Source organism: Mustela nivalis, assembly GCF_964662115.1.
Source record: "Mustela nivalis genome assembly, chromosome: 18".
Classification (NCBI taxonomy): Eukaryota; Metazoa; Chordata; class Mammalia; order Carnivora; family Mustelidae; genus Mustela; species Mustela nivalis.
Window position 1 is genome coordinate 56,627,918 of NC_139037.1, and position 16,044 is coordinate 56,643,961.

Consider the following 16,044-nt stretch of genomic DNA (forward strand, 5'->3'; position numbering starts at 1 on the left):
TCTGACAGGGTAAGGAGTGGGGAAGGTCATGGTTTCCCGTCTCACGTGGAGAGCCTAACAGTCACTGGCTCAGCACTGCCCCCTGCTGGACGTTCAGAGTTGGTGCTCCAGGCCAGTGCTGTCCAAGTAGGAACTCGACCACAACCAAGCCATGTGATTTAAGCTTTGTTAAAGTAGGAAGAAACCAGCGAAGTTGAATTCAGGCAAGGTATCTTATCTCCATGTTCAAAGCATTGTTTCAGCAAGTAATAATGAAAAGTTAGTAAAACATTTTGTATTATTATTATTACTATTATTTTTGCTACCATGGTTTTGGAATTTGGTGCTTATTTTCTACTTAGAGCCCGTGTCGGTTTGGACTGGCTATGTTTCGAGTGTCAGTAGGCACACGTGGCCAGTGACCACCACTTTGACAGTCCGGCTTTAACTGCCCTCAGAAAAAACCCAAAGAAAGCCAGGATCGCACATTTCAGCTTCCAATTGCAAACCTTTTGGAAGCATCAGTATCCTCCCTGATCTAAAAGTACGTCTCAATAGGTGAAAAAGCGTTGTTGAACCTGAAAAAAACCATACCAGAACTGCATCTCAGGGGTCAGAAAGTGAGACGGAGGGCACAGTCTGAGAAGGACCTAGGTTCACCCCAATGAAGGCATTCGGTCAGCCCTCATGCTGCAGCTCGTCAGCCAGGGCTGGGGTCTGGGGCTCCAGGGTGGCCCCTGGGTGCAGGCTGTGGTGCCCCTCGCACTTGGGCCTCGGCCACCCTCTCCCGGAAAGTCTGTGTTCTTCTTCCTTCCTGCCTTTCTTCAGCTCTATTTTCCCACTTCGCAGAGACATTTCTGTCTGTGCAACACATGGGTTTCCAGCCATCCATTCCAGGTTTGGAAACGTGCTTGCTTCCCCACCCGGAGTCCTTTGTTAGCAATATTTTGCCTCATTTGCTTTGTCACTTGATTCCATTTTATTTTATATACGCCTGTGCATCTTTGAACCTTGAGAGTAAGTTGTACACATTTTGGTTCTTTCCTCTTTTTTTTTTTTTTTTTTAAAGATTTTATTTATTCATGAGAAACAGAGATGGAGGCAGAGGAAGAAGCAGGCTTCCTTGGAACCCCGATGTAGGACTTGATCTCAGAACCCTGGGATCCTGACCTGAGCCAAAGCCAGACGCTTAACCCCTGAACCACCCAGATGCTCTTTGGTTCTTTACTCTTAAATCTTTCCTTTTGCTTCACTTTTTTATAGTTCGGTTTGTCAGGGTATGGTTTGTACCTGGTAAAATTCCCCATTTAGTGTGAAGGTCTGTGAGTTCTGACAAACACAGCCACCCTGGCATCTAGAGAGAGGAAATTCACGCCATCACCCCCAAAACTCTGTGCCCCTATAGAGCATCCCCATTCTCCAGCCTCTGGTAACCACTAACCCATTTTCTGTCCCTATAATTTGCATTTTTAAGAATGTTCTTTGAGTGGGGCGCCTGAGTGGCTCAGTGGGTAAAGCCTCTGCCTTTGGCTCAGGTCATGATCCCAGGGTCCTGGGATCGAGCCCCGAATCAGGCTCTCTGCTCAGCGGGGAGCCTGCTTCCCCCTCTCTCTCTGCCTGCCTCTCCATCTACTTGTGATCTCTATCAAATAAATAAATAAAATCTTTTAAAAAAATGTTCTGCGAGTAGGTTTATATAGTATGTAGCTTTTAAAAACACATGTGTGTGTAATCTTCTGAATCTGGTTTCACTTGCCGTAATGCGTGTGGAATTCACATTGTTGAGAATAGTTCATAGCTGTTTGTTGCTGAGTAGTACTCTATCGTATGGATGATCTAAGATTTTGTTTTGTTTTGTTTTTGAAGACTTATTAATTTATTTGAGAGAGAGAGAGTATGAGCAGGGGGAGGGGCAGAGGGAGAAGCAGGCTCCCCGCTGAGCAGTGAGCTGGGTGTGGGGCTCGATTCCCTGACCCTGGGATCATGACCTGAGCCGAAAGCTGACGCTTACCCGACTGAGCTGCCCGGGGCCACCGGATGATCTAAGTTTGTCTGGTTACTAGTGGAGCAGATTTGTCAGGTTTCCAGTTTAGGGCAGAAACTTGGGATTTTTAGCCAACTAATACGAGAGGATTATTTTGGCCTGATGAGCCTTGGCTCATGCGTGCCTTTGCGTGTCTGCAGGCATGACTGTCCTTTTCTGCTGAGAGGTTGCTGTTGACTTTTAGAAAGTTTTGGCATCAGTCAGGATCCTTCCTGGTGGAGGTGGGCCCTGGTTGTCTCGTCTGGTGAGAGGGTCCTGGGTACCCCTGTCTTCCTGGCGGAGAGGCCTGGAAACAGATGCACCGGAGGTCTGGAACAGACGTGCCTCTCTCTGCGTCTCTGGGCAGGGGCTGCGCAGACAGTTTGGGTTCAGCTTTTCTGGCAGGAATGTTGTTTTAATATGTTTCACGTGTCACTGTCTTGGCCTCAATTGCGGGTCAGTCCTTGCTTTCGCAGCAACGCGCATGGCCCAGGCTGGGAGATGCTGGGTAAGGAGATGAGCATCGGGAGCCAGTTGGGTCCTGGGCTGAGGCCTGAGTGAGGGATGAGGGAAGCGGAGTCCTGGGGTTGGGGTTGTGTGGTCCGCAGGCTGTGCGGGGAGAGCTGAAGCCCTGTTTGCCGAGAAGCTCAAGTCCCGAGTGTACAGGGCCCAAGGAGGTGTAAGAGCTCGGGGGAGGCCCGCTCACTGGGGAGCAGCAGTGCCCCTACCGAGACCAGCCATCGGGCCAGAGCTCCAGTTCCTGGTGTTAATCGCGAATTCATTAAACGCCCAGTATGTGGTGGCAAAGAGTGGCACAGATACCACCGTAGCCTCGCTCCCCAGAGCTGTTGGTCGAGAGCAGAAAGGGACGTTCCAGCTGATAGGTGGTGCAGAGAAGCCTGGTCTCCAGAGGCAGGGGTCGGGAGGGCCCTGAGGAAGAGAACAGCATCGAGGCAGCGCTGGGAGGAGGGATGGAGCGGGGCCTGCTGGGTGCGAGTTTGGGAGGCCAGGCAGTGTGGCCCTTTCAGTGGCCAGAGCCTGTGGCCCCTTCCCGTCCACAGCAGGGGAGGAAGTTGTGGTCAAAGTTGTTCCTGTTGAATGAGGTGTAACCTTGTCAGGTTTTGCCTGCTGTTTGAGGGCATTGAGTTGCCATTGAAGGAAGGATCTCGAGGGACAGACGTGTGGCCATGTTGGTGGTGGTTTGCGCTGTTGGTGAGCAGAGTGGTGTGGGGAAACTAGAGACCACAGGAGTTGGGGGCAGGGGTGGAGTCTTGGCCAAAGGGCAGGTGGGCCGTTTGGGAGGTCCAGGCAATAGCTCAGGAACAACGTGTGGGAGATGAACCCTGATCCTGTCTTGGGGCTCGGGAGGTAGAGGGGCCATCCTTCATAAGAACCCCACTCGTGGCCGGTAGAGGGGGAGAAGGCTCAGGGACTGAAGCGCCATGGGGCAGAGCGGACACCTGCAGCCCTGCAGGTAGATGGGTCTGACTGAAGCTTGAGGGTAGGCGGGACCTCGGGGCTGGGGTCTCCCCTGCATACTGCCGAGGTGAGGTGATAGTGCAGGGGAGACCCCTTCCCCTTCAAAATCACACCAAATAGCGGAGCCAGGCCAGCTGAAGCTTTGAAGCTTTGACTTTGTGCCCCCAGACGGCCCAACCCCCTCACCTCTGCCATCCTCTGCTCTGAAGTCCTGGGAATGCAGAGGGAGATGCGGCTCTTAGCTTTCCTTGCTCACTGGTCCAGCAGGGGTGAGGCGGTGCCAGGCTCCTGCCGGACTCTGGCCTGGGCGCTAGGGACACAGCAGCTAGGAGATGAATCCAGTCCTAGGGCGGATTCTGATTACACACTAGGATTGGGGCGCTGGTAGGAATGTGCAGGGAGCCCAGAGGTGCTCCAACAAACTGACTTACGAAGGCTCAGTGAGCAGGTGACCCCTGGCCAAGTGACAGGAAGAGAAAGGAGGGGCATTTGCGGAGCAAGGGACACTGAGCCAGCAGCAGCTGCCCGCCCAGGTCAGGACCCAGAGGGGCCACCTCGCTGGGCAGGAAGCAGGCAGAATGTGGGGGCCTTGAGGCCTGCGGGGTCTGCGCCGGCCTGGCTGCCCGCTGAGAGCGACACACTGTCTTCGCACTGCTCTAGGCGTTTGTTAAATGTGGTTCCGGTTCCCACTTGGACCGCACCTAGAATCAGCAGGGTTCCAAGGGACAAAAGGTTCCTGTTGATTGGTTGTCGGAGTATCCTAGCACCCCTGGACCCTGCTGTCTCTGGGCACAGGTACTGCTTCTGACATTGAGGAGAGAGAGAAGCTGGGAGCACCTGACGGCCTCCTGGAAGCCCTGCTGCCACTGCCCACACTCCCGCTGGCCTCGGGTGCAGGAGCAGGGGGTGGTCTTGGGGTAGGGCCGACCCTGAGACACTAGCTAGGGATGGGCCATCTCTAAGCCCCATGTTAGGATGCACTGAGGTGTCTGTGCTCAGGTCCCCAAGATGACGCAGGACCAAGCAGGTAGCCACCACAGTCAGAGGCTGGAAAAATCAGGCACCGTCTTCCAAGAGTCCTCACCCCGTGTAGTCACGAGGGCCATGCTTTTAACCCTCAGGTTGTGACAGCACTTGAGGAATGTTCTCGAATGGGGGTGCATGGTCAGGGCTTGGTCAATGCCCAGGGTGTTGCCTCTGCCTGGCGTGCACCAAAATCCCAGAATCCCAGAGGACATGGTATGTTTCAGCGGCAAGCACGTTGTCCATGTGAAGACTTTAGGCACACTGAGCACCTCTTATTAGTTAGGGAATGTTAGGGGATCCCTCTCCCTGAAATCTAGGTGCCCAGACACCAGCCCCAGGCCTTCCAAGGAAAGCAGCCAAGACTGCTGTGTTAACTTTCTGCGCAGGGTCCTAATTGGTGAGACGTTCTGCTCCAATAGCTCATCTCCTCTGTCCTCTGCCCGGGGTCAGTGAGGGACAGCTACACATACAGGCTTACAGAGCTCAGGCAGTGCTGTGAAGGGTGCTGATGGTGGTCCAGCAGTGAACGCAGAACATCAGGACAGTCACATTGAGTTGACCTTTAGTAAGAGACCCCACCATTGGGGGACACAAGCTACCGTTAAGAATAGAGGGGGACGCTTGGGTGGCTCAGTTGGTTCAGCAGCTGCCTTCGGCTCAGGTCACGATCCCAGCGTCCTTGGATCGAGTCCCACATCAGGCTCTTTGCTCAGCAGGGAGCCTGTTTCTTCCTCTGCCTCTTCCTGCCATTCTGTCTGCCTGTGCTCACTCTCTCTCCGTCTCTCTCTCTGATAAATAAATAAAATCTTAAAAAAAAAAAAAAAAAAAGAATAGAGGGAAAGGGGCTCCTGGTGGCGCAGTCATTGTGCATCTGCTTGGCCTCGGGTCATGATCCCAGGATTGAGCCCCACATCAGGCTCCCGGCTCAGCTAGAAGCCTGCTTCTCCCTCTCTCACTCCCTCCCCCTTTTTTTTTTCTCACTCCCCCTCTTAAGTTCCCTCTCTCGCTGTGTGTGTCTCTGTCAAATAAATAATTAAAATCTTAAAAAAAAAAAAAAAGAATAGAGGGAAAGACAGACACTCAGGAAGAAAGCTGGTTCCAGCCTGGGTACCGCAGAGGAAAGAACTCAGCTGTCCCCGGGATTGGCATGAGGCCGGGTCCTCAGGGTCAAGGAGCCCCAGGCGCCGTGGAAGCAAGTGAAGCCGAGGGGTGTGGCCCTGTCCTCCCAGACACCCAGCCCTGCTCTCAGGCCCTGTGGCTCAGGGTAGGGATTCGGGGTCTAATTACAAGTGTGGTGAGAGGCCCATAGGATTCCAACAGGACAATGGCATGTTAGCCCTTGTAGCATACTACAGCGTGGATAAACCCAGCAGGCGTGCCCAGTGAAAGAAGCCAGTCACCAAGGCCACAGGTCAAGAGTCTGGTTGTGTGACCTGTCCGGAGCAGGCAGGTCACGGAGATGACAAGCAGATGAGAGGTTGCGGGGGGCTGGAGGTGGGGAGAGGAAGTGACGGCTAACAGGTACGGGGCCTTCTGGGAAGGTTCTGGAACTGGTACAGGTGGTGGTTGTATAACCTTATGTCTGTACTTAATGCCACTGAATTTTTCAGAAGGGAAAACTAGTACCTTTTGTGTTCCGCATGTTTTGCTGTGAATAGGAGCGGCGTCCCCCCCCCACCCCCCACCCCAGCCGCCAGGGGTCACAGAGCAGGTGGGACAGCGGCGTGGGACGATGATTCTTACGCCAAAGAGGCTTTGTGCTCCTTGTCTTTATGCTTGTGAGGGCTACAGGGTCCTCATGTTTTGAGGTTTTGTGTTCTGAGAAATTTTGGCTCCCTACGTGGGAGGCACGTGTCCTACGTCTCCCTTTGTTCTCACATGCAGATGTTGGCTGACGATGCAGAAGCAGGCGCTGAGGATGAGAAGGAAGTGGAGGAACTGAAGAAGCAGGGCATCAACCCCCTGCCCAAGCCGCCCCCGGGTGTGGGGCTCCTGCCCACCCCACCTCGGCCCCCCGGCCCCCCAGCCCCAACCTCTCCCAATGGCAGGCCCATGCAGGGCGGTCCCCCACCCCCGCCTCCGCCCCCGCCCCCACCCCCTGGGCCCCCTCAGATGCCCATGCCGGTGCACGAGCCGCTGTCCCCCCAGCAGCTGCAGCAGGACATGTACAACAAGAAGATCCCCTCCTTGTTTGAGATCGTGGTGCGGCCCACGGGCCAGCTGGCTGAGAAGCTTGGTGTGAGGTGAGTGCCCTAGGTCCCCCCACCCCCTGAGTTAGGCTTGGGGGCGGCTCTGGCCTCAGCCAGGCTCTTATGCTGGAGGCCTGTCACCATGAGCCTGGTCTGGAGCCCTTTGTGACCAGCTGCGTGGATGTCTCTGTGTCTCCTACTAGTGTGGCCACCGTTCTTGCTCCACAGTCCCTCTCATAAGCGTCATTTCTTCTCCCTAGGTTCCCTGGACCTGGAGGACCCCCAGGGCCAATGGGCCCTGGGCCCAATATGGGCCCCCCGGGGCCCATGGGGGGCCCAATGCATCCCGACATGCATCCCGACATGCATCCGGACATGCACCCCGACATGCACCCCGACATGCACCCCGACATGCCGATGGGCCCTGGCATGAACCCTGGCCCGCCCATGGGACCTGGTGGTCCCCCAATGATGCCCTATGGTCCTGGAGACTCTCCACATTCTGGAATGATGCCCCCCATCCCGCCATCCCAGAACTTCTATGAGAACTTCTACCAGCAGCAGGAGGGCATGGAGATGGAGCCAGGACTCCTCGGGGATGCAGGTGCGTGGGCCGGGCTGAGGGCCTGGGGGCCGCTGCAGTGGGCATTGGGGACGTAGTCGGGAAGACCTGGGTTTTTGCTTCCGTCCGAGTCTTTCAGAGCATGAATCCAACTCCATCTCTGTCCCATGAGTGCTTGCACGTTTTCAGTGATGGGGGATTCACTACCTGTTGAGGTTGAATGGAGTCTTGTGATCTTATCGCTATAATTTATTTAACGTTTTACACATTTTGATGGGTGTGCCTGGAATTGGGACCATGGGAAATCAGAGGGGTGGGTATGGAGGGCTTTGGGCTCTGAGGCGGAGGCACTCTCTCCAGAGTGGCCTCTTTCCAGACAGTTCTGGGCTTGGGGCTGCTGGTGTTGGCCCTGTGCCTCTGCTTGTTCTGTCCCCGTGACTCACCATCTTTCTTCCATCTTTCCTTCCTTACTTAAACAAGAGCATGTGTTGGTAACGACTCGTGCCTGCCAGACGAGGGGTTGGCCGGCTGTGCCGTGGCCTTTAGGGGGCAGGGGTGTGCCTGCTGCTGCCACAGGGCGGCCGTGGTCCTTGCCTCAGCCACACTATAGTTGAGGGAACCAGACCGCAACGTGGAAGCTCATTTCAGCATCGATCGTTCCTCGAGAAAGCCTGACAGGTGTTTGTGTTAGAGGGTGGGGCCAGACAGGTCAGGAGCGTTAGTAGATGGGAACAGTGTGGGGACAGTCGGCAAAGGCCTCTGAAGAGGGGAGGAGGCCCAAGTGCAGAGCAGCCACATAGCTCGGCGAGGGAAGTTGGGGGATCCAGGTCCCTGCATGAGACTCAGACGAGGTGGCCTCATGGGGAGAACGCTAGGGAGCAGGCAGAGGCATTCAAGGGTGGTGGGTAGGAGCTGCAGTGGAGTCAGGGAAGCTTCTGGGCTGCTGTGGAATCTTCTGGGCAAAGGTGGTGGCAATGGGGCAGGAAGTGGCAGGGCTGGGCTTCATGGTGTGCAGATAGTGCCTGGGGGGGGCCAGTGGGCCTCCTTGGACACGCACTATAGGGTGGGAAGGAGCTGGTGTGGCTGGGTCCTGGCTGGAGGCTTAGGCCATCCCGGTGCCAGGAGTCTGCTGGAGAGAGCCAAGCTGTGGTGGATGGGGAGCACCCCACTTTGGCTGCCTTGTGAAGCAAGAGGCGCCCATCTGACCGCCGGGTGGAGATCCGGAAGGGCATCGGGGAGGTCTGCAAGCTGCGGCAGCTGCGGGGGCGTCAGCGCCAGGAGCTGGAGCTTCAGAGCTGTTCTTAAATCCATGTAATAATGTATGTGGAAAAGGGTCTGGCTGTGGAGGGCAAGCACGTGCGCAAGCTGGTGACAGCAGGTGTCTCTAGAGTAACTCGCTCTAATTCCCGTATCAGGAAATCCACCCTTTTAAAGCATGTCACTCGGTGGTGTCTCCTGTGTTCGCAGTCGTGTAGCTTTCGAGGAATTCCTCAGGGCCGCATGCTGTGTGCAGGGGGACCTGGGGCCTTTGTTCTTAGGGCGTGCCAAGCTCTGCGCTGGGGGGCCGCCCAGCATAGGCTTGCCACCAAGTTCATGTGTCCCGAAGTTCAGGGGCTAAAAGGAGGTGACCTTTCACTTTCCGCTTTATATGCTTTGTGGATGAAATATTCACAAATCCTTTGAACCCTTTAAGTTTAACCTAAATTACGGCACTGGCCACATTCAGACTCTCGGGGGGATAGGACAGTGGTGGGCGAGTCATGCAGTGCAAGTACAGAACACTTCCTCACTGCAGAGCATCCTGGGAGGGGGCCGTGCTGAGCAGACCTCATCTGTCTCAGTCTGTCTCAGCGAGAGCGCACACACACACAGTCTCTGCGCACAGCTACCCTTCCTGGGCTCTCTTGTGGCTGGAGTTTGTGGAGGTCAGTGGCTGAGGCCAGGCACCTACCCGCTCTCAGGAGTGAAGGCAGACCCTTCTGCCTTGTGCTTCCTAGACGCTGTGTGGGAGCAGCGCACTTAGGAACAGTGTGCGGAGCTCGGGGACCCAGAAAGGAAGGAGAGAGGAGGAGGAATCTGCCAGGAGCCTCTGGCTTGACCTGTGGCCGTAGCCAGAGTTTGGTTATTGCCTTTTGTTTATAAGTCCTTGTTTGCCGTGGTTGAGCTTGTAAGATGAGCTCACTATGAGATGTGGTTTGTTTTTTTCCTGATTGTTACAAAGAAACCACAAAATGAATGCTCGTTGCCAGTAATTAGAAGAGGTCAGAAATGCGTGGGGTCAAAAGTGAAGAATCCATCCGCCCTCTCTCCCAAATCTCCCCCCCAGAGGGACTGTTTCCTGTCTGTCTTCACAGCCTGTTCTTTGCGTTTTGTAAACATCTGTCTAACGTTCTGTCCTGTTTTCACTTCATGAGCATTTGCCCGCATTACTAAATTAGGCTGTGAACCCCATCTTCAGGGGCTGCATCCTGGGTGGGGACACCCTCGTTGCCCACTCCGTTCCTTGCTGTTGGGCTTTCTGTGGGGACCATCCTGGGGTGGGGGGGGGGAGGGACGGGCTACACATCATCACCCATCACCATTGGGGGTGGTTCACCAATGAGGGGCGCAGAGGGGGTTGGCGTTGGTGCCGCGAGGCCCTTCCCGACATGAACCCTCGGTTCTTCCCTGCCACAGAAGACTACGGGCACTACGAAGAGCTGCCGGGGGAGCCTGGGGAGCACCTCTTCCCCGAGCACCCTCTGGAGCCCGACAGCTTCTCTGAGGGAGGGCCCCCAGGCCGGCCGAAGCCGGGCGCCGGTGTCCCCGACTTCCTGCCCTCAGCCCAGAGGGCCCTGTACCTGAGGATCCAGCAGAAGCAGCAGGAGGAGGAGGAGAGAGCGAGGAGGCTGGCTGAGAGCAGCAAGCAGGACCGGGAGAATGAGGAAGGCATGTGTCCTCCCCAGGGGCAGGGGCGTCCCCTGACAGGCACAGGCCCCCCCGGGCCACTGTGCACTGGAGAGGTGGGGGATGCCTAGGTGGGGTTTTGTGTCGGAAAGGAGCCTGTGGTCAGGGAGGACCCCTGCCCAGGGCCGTGAAGCCAAGCTGGGGCTTCTGCATTGCCTGTGCCCAAGAAAATTGGAAGTCAGGGCTGCCCTTTGTGTCTTGGGGGTCAGGAGAGACACTGATCCCGTAGAGGAGGGAGGTGGGCTGGTCCCTGGAGGAGACAGCAGGATTTCTGCTAGGATTTCCCTTCTGCGCCCTTTCAGAAGAGACTCAGAGTTGATGCTCACAGCTCCCCTTGCCCTAGACCACGTTCTCAGGAAGTCCGCAGATGACAGCAAGTCGCTGACATAGACCAGTGATAATTAGCCGTCACAGCTGGCAGGTTGCTCGGTGCCACACCGCGGAACTGGTGGCATCCAGCCCAGTAGGAAATGGGGCTGACAAATGGTGTCTAGAACCAGGAGCCGGAGGCTGCATATGGCTTTTGTAGGAGCCTGGGAGCAGGTGGGGACAGTGGGAAGAGCGGACAGTGCCCTCCCTTGGTGGCTCCGGCTTCACCTACTTGGAAGGTTTCTGAGTGGGCCCACCAGGGCCCTGTCTCTTCCCAGCCGGTGACTGCCCTTCCCCGGGACGTGGTTAACGTTTTGAGGGGCCTGGGGGCCAGTGTCCGTGGGCCCTGAGTGCAGTGAGAGCGGAGTCAGTGGTAGCTGCTCCCAGGTACCCAAGGCTGGGCCTGCCATGCTGGGGACCTCAGTCCACAGTGGGTGAGGATGAGGTGGCAGAGCCCTGGGCTAGGATTCTGAGCCCAGTCCCTGCTCTGCCCCCCATCTCGTGGCACTGTCCACACTTCTGCTTTCTGGTCTGTCAAATGGGCATGATAATAACATCACCTCCCGGGTGGTCGTGAGGATTACTAAGACAGCACTTAGAGCACTGCTGGCACGTGGTGAAAGGTCTAGAAACATTAGCCAGGGACCTGCCAGTCCCGGTGCTCCGCTGTTTGTGGTGGCCCGCGGAGGGAGGGGAAACTGAGGTTCTCAGAGGTAAGAGGCAGAGGAGCCACTCACCCAGAGGGCTGCTGTGGGGTCCAGGAGTGGTTGCCGCTGGTCACTCATCTTTCTCCTTCTCTCTGTTCTTTCTTAGGTGACACTGGGAACTGGTACTCCAGTGACGAGGACGAGGGCGGGAGCAGTGTCACTTCCATCCTGAAGACCCTAAGGCAGCAGACATCTAGCAGACCCCAGGCTTCCGTTGGGGACCTGAGCAACAGTGGGCTGGGGGATCCCCGCCTCCAGAAAGGACACCCCACAGGAGGCCGGCTAGCTGACCCTCGCCTCAGCCGGGACCCCAGACTCACCCGCCATGCCGAGGCTTCCACTGGGTCTGGCCCAGGAGACACAGGGCCCTCCGACCCTCGGCTGGCTCGCTCCCTGCCCCCCCCAAAACCCGAAGGCGGCCTTCATTCCAGCCCTGCAGGCCCCAGCGGCACCAAGGGGTCTGGACCACCCCCTACGGAAGAGGAAGAAGGGGAGCGGGCCCTGCGGGAGAAGGCCATGACCATTCCCCTGGACCCTCTCCCGGGGCACCCGCTGCGGGACCCGAGGTCACAGCTGCAGCAGTTCAGCCACATCAAGAAAGATGTGACCCTGAGCAAGCCGAGCTTTGCTCGCACCGTGCTCTGGAACCCCGAGGACCTGATCCCTCTGCCCATCCCCAAGCAGGACGCGGTGCCCCCTGTCCCTGCGGCCCTGCAGTCCATGCCCACCCTGGATCCCAGGCTGCACCGTGCCACTGCCACGGGCCCCCCCAACCCCCGACAGCGCCTGGGCACCTCCACAGATTCCGGCGCACCCGGCTCCAACCTGCCTGACTTTGAGCTCCTCTCTCGCATCCTTAAGACAGTCAATGCCACGGGCCCCTCAGCGGCCGCGGGCTCCAGCGATAAGCCCAGTGACCCCCGAGTCCGGAAGGTACCCACTGACCCTCGGCTCCAGAAACCAGCAGACTCTGCTGCCTCCTCCCGGGCTGCTAAGTCTGGTCCCACCGAAGCTTCGTCTCCTGCCGGCAGCCCCAGTGGGGAGTCCTCCCCACCAGCCACCGCCCCCTACGACCCCCGAGTGCTGGCTGCCGGTGGGCTGGGCCAGGGCAGCGGGAGTGGGCAGAGCAGTGTGCTGAGTGGCATCAGCCTCTACGACCCCAGGACTCCCAATGCCGGGGGCAAAACTGCAGAGCCGGCTGCCGATGCGGGCGCCCAGCCCAAGGGCCCCGAGGGCAATGGCAGGAGCTCTGCCGCCAAGGCCAAGGAGCCCCCATTCGTCCGCAAGTCCGCCCTGGAACAGCCAGAGTCCGCGAAGCCCACTGCGGATGGGGGCGCTGCCACGGCCACGGACAGATACAACAGCTACAACCGGCCCCGGCCCAAGGCCGCTGCGGCCCCCACCGCCACCCCGGGCGCCCCGCCACCAGAGGGCGCCTCGCCCCAGCCCGGCGTGCACAACCTGCCTGTGCCCACCCTCTTTGGGACTGTGAAACAGACGCCCAAGACGGGCTCTGGGAGCCCATTTGCCGGCAACAGCCCAGCCCGTGAGGGCGAGCAGGACGCGGGGTCCCTGAAAGATGTTTTTAAAGGCTTTGACCCCACTGCCTCCCCCTTTTGCCAGTAGTGTTAAGCTGGAGTCAAGTGCTCCCTGCACCCCACCCTGCCCAGGGCAATATTGAAGGGCAGCAACCGGAGTTGAGAACTTGGGGGGCTCGGGTGTTTTTTTTTTTTTTTCTTATTTTTTTTCTCTCTCCATGTCTCTCTCGCTTTCTCTCTTTTTCTCTCTTTTTCTTAATAGTACTTTCTTTACAACGTATAAATTGTATATAACCATTTTCAGTCCGTTCTGGTCAGTGCTGCGGGGCACCCGGGCTCCCACCAAGAAAACAAGCTCCTGCATGTAAACAGGTGTGAGTCCCCTGAGCCCCGGCCCCAGCTGGCACGTCCTCTGGCCTGGCTCAGTTCTCAGGGACTCTGTGAAGGCTGGAGCCCCAGTCTGGTGGCTGGGCGTCCAGTGGATTTTCTGGGCAAAGCTTGGCCCCTGCCCGCCCCTGAGGACAAAGGGAACTGTAGGTGTCAGAGGCACTGAACGCGGCTCGCCCCCGCCAGCGAGGAGAGATGAAGCCGAGACAGCGAGCAGGCCTGGCGTGGAAGCAGGTCCGGGCGCTTCTAGAACCCCATCCCTTGTACAGGGCGCAGGTCCTGACCACCTGCTTCAGGGACCGAAGGAAGGAGACGATGTGAGAGAAAGGCAGAGCCCTTGGAAGCTGCCTGGGCCGGGAGAAGCAGAGGTGCCTGCTCCTGTCTGCTGCGGATCCGCACTCCGGCCTCCCCGCTGCCGTCCGTCCAGAGTTCGTCCTCAGATCCGCACCCCCCACCCGCATCAGAAGACTCCAGGGTGAGAGATGGACCTGGAGGTGGCAGGGCTGGTGCGGGGCGGCCTGCCCGCAAAGCTGCCTCCAGGGGGGCAGGCTCCGCAGACTGCGTGTTTTCTGTCAGTATTAGCCTCCTGTCTTGTCCCGTCCCGTTGCGGTCACGCCTCCTCCCCTCAGGCTGGGGGTCTTTCTTGGTCCTCAGGAGCCAGAGCACCCAGTGTGCTGGCCCCAGCCCCTCGGATAGCTCACGGATCCGTGGCGTGGCCGCTCCCCCAAGGCTGCCGACAGGGAGCCCCAGGTGGTTCGTTCTTGGCAAAGTGTTTCCGCTCCCTGCTTGTTTTGAACCTCCTTACACCGTGTTTAACTTAGAGTCCGTGGTTTTGGCGTGTTTGGTTTTCTTCCCAGCTGACAAGTACGTGGGTTCAGAGGCGTGTCACGGTGTTGGATTTTGAGGGTTTGAGGAAAGGGCAGGAGACTAGCCAGGGCAGTGGGGGGTCTTGCCGGGCTCTCTCCGGGAGTGAGCGCAGCAGGACCCCTGCTTGCAGGTGGAGGGTGTGGAACCAGAAACCTGCATCCTGCTTCCCTCCTCTGGCTGAGCCGGGGTGGGAGCAGACACGTCAGCACTGGGTTCTCCCACCTGCCCCAGGACCCTGGCTGAGGCCACTTGAGTAGAAGCAGGGCCGGCTGTCTCTTGCCTTTTTCTCATCCCATCACCGCACCCGCCTTGCTTAAGGCCCCGCCTATTCCTTGTTAATAAGGAGGAAACCTGATGACCCAGCTGAAGGGTTTCCCTTCCCACCTCATTGCGGTGGGAGGTGAGTCAGGTTCTTAGACCAAACCCCTCTCCCCGGAAAAAGAAAAAAACAGTCGTTGAGTTTGGGGCCGGAAGCTAGGGCCAGAGAAGGCAGCCCACAAGGTCAGTGCGCCGTGATCAGGTTGGTTTGGTTTGTCTCTGTCTTTTTGGTTTTTGTTGTTTTTAAACAATCATTAGTGAGATTTTTCTTCAGCCACCCGTGTTGGCCTTGAAGCAAAGGGCTGTAGCCCTGGATGTTTGTAAAAATGAGAATACACAGTGTGGCTGTGGGTTTTTTTTTCCCCCCTCCCTCCTTTGAAAATTTTCTTTTGTAAAAGCAAAATTAAATACTTTTTTAAAACCGAAATCTGTGGATGAAATAGACGCTGGAGCCCTCCTGTCGGAATATTCAGCCTAAGAACCTCATGGGACTATGAATTCCCCCGAAATTTCCATTTGCCATCAGGCCAAGCTTTTAAAAACAAAATGTTCTCTAACCAGGATTGTAACAAAAGTGTAAATACTACTTCAGAGTTGAGAGTTGATGGTGCAAATATGTATATAGCGTACTGTATTTTTACAATGATCATCGCATGACTGTCCCAGCTCCCTTTTTGTACTCCTTATCTGTCTTCCAGAAATGTCACCTGCCCTTTCTCCTGTGGTCTCTTAATCCAATAATTGTATTACTGCCATTAAAGGATGCAGTTATTTTAAAAATTCCCGCGGTCTTGCCTCTCCATGCTGCCCGCCCCATCCCTCGCCCCCAGGATGAAAAACCCTGGATCTACTCTCTTGGTGGCCAGCCCCTGGGTGACATTCATGATGACACCAGGGGATCGGGGCGTCCAAACAGCTTGCACTTAGGATTGGAACCTGCCTCCCAGAGTTTCCAAGCTCCCACTCTGGGCCAGTGTCAGCACTCAGAGTCATAATGGTGAGCGCCACGGAAGGGGTCGGTGGCGAACAAGCAGGGCAACTGGGCCGGCTGCCAGGGAGCCCTGACCCCTACAGACCAGACGTGTGTGTCTCCTCAAAATTCAGACGTTAACACACCGATGCCCCCATCGCACCCCGTGCCACCGTGTTAGGAGGTGAGGCCTCTGGGAGGTGGTGAGGTCGGGGGGTTGGAGCCCTTCCGCTGGTCGCCAGTATAAGCTGGTAAGCTCTTAAGTTCATGTCCACATTTCAGGATGCGATCTTTGAGTTTCTCCCCATTCATCCGTATTGAGTGAGTTGGTGATTTTCACCTGCAACTCAAAACTCCCGACTCCGCTGGCTTAAACAGCCGGGAGTTTGGCACCTTAGCGAGAAGGTCAACAGGGCAGTTCCGGGGTGGGTCACTTTGGAGGGAACTCCAGTCACACAGGTTTGGGCTGATGTTCATACTGCTGGTCGTGCCCTCCTGGTTGCGATTTGGCGAGGGCACCTCTGCCTCACCCTGCCAAGTGCAGAAGCCAGGAAGGAACTCTCCCGGCTTCCTCGTGAGCAAGGGAGCACTTCTGGAAACCCCTCAGCACACTTCTTGTCTGGTCTCGTCCGCCCTCCCTGGTTGGTTGCCAGCAAGGGGGACACTGGAGTCTCACATTCTGTG

At 57.0% G+C, this 16,044-nt stretch overlaps 1 protein-coding gene across 17 annotated transcripts in view; it reads left to right on the forward strand.

Moving 5' to 3' along the window:
• Window positions 1-15,170, forward strand: part of ZC3H4 (zinc finger CCCH-type containing 4) — a 42,292-nt gene extending 27,122 nt beyond the window's left edge. For 10 of the 17 annotated variants that reach the window (XM_082710558.1, XM_082710565.1, XM_082710566.1 and 7 more), the window contains 4 exons: window positions 6,392-6,750; window positions 6,957-7,300; window positions 9,935-10,186; window positions 11,387-15,170. In XM_082710558.1, coding sequence (XP_082566684.1) covers window positions 6,392-6,750; window positions 6,957-7,300; window positions 9,935-10,186; window positions 11,387-12,906 — 2,475 coding nt within the window. In that variant the 3' untranslated portion in view covers window positions 12,907-15,170. The remainder of the gene's footprint in view (window positions 1-6,391; window positions 6,751-6,956; window positions 7,301-9,934; window positions 10,187-11,386) is intronic. The other 7 variants (XM_082710560.1, XM_082710562.1, XM_082710563.1 and 4 more) reach the window with 3 other exon arrangements.
• Window positions 15,171-16,044: the final 874 nt, after the last annotated feature.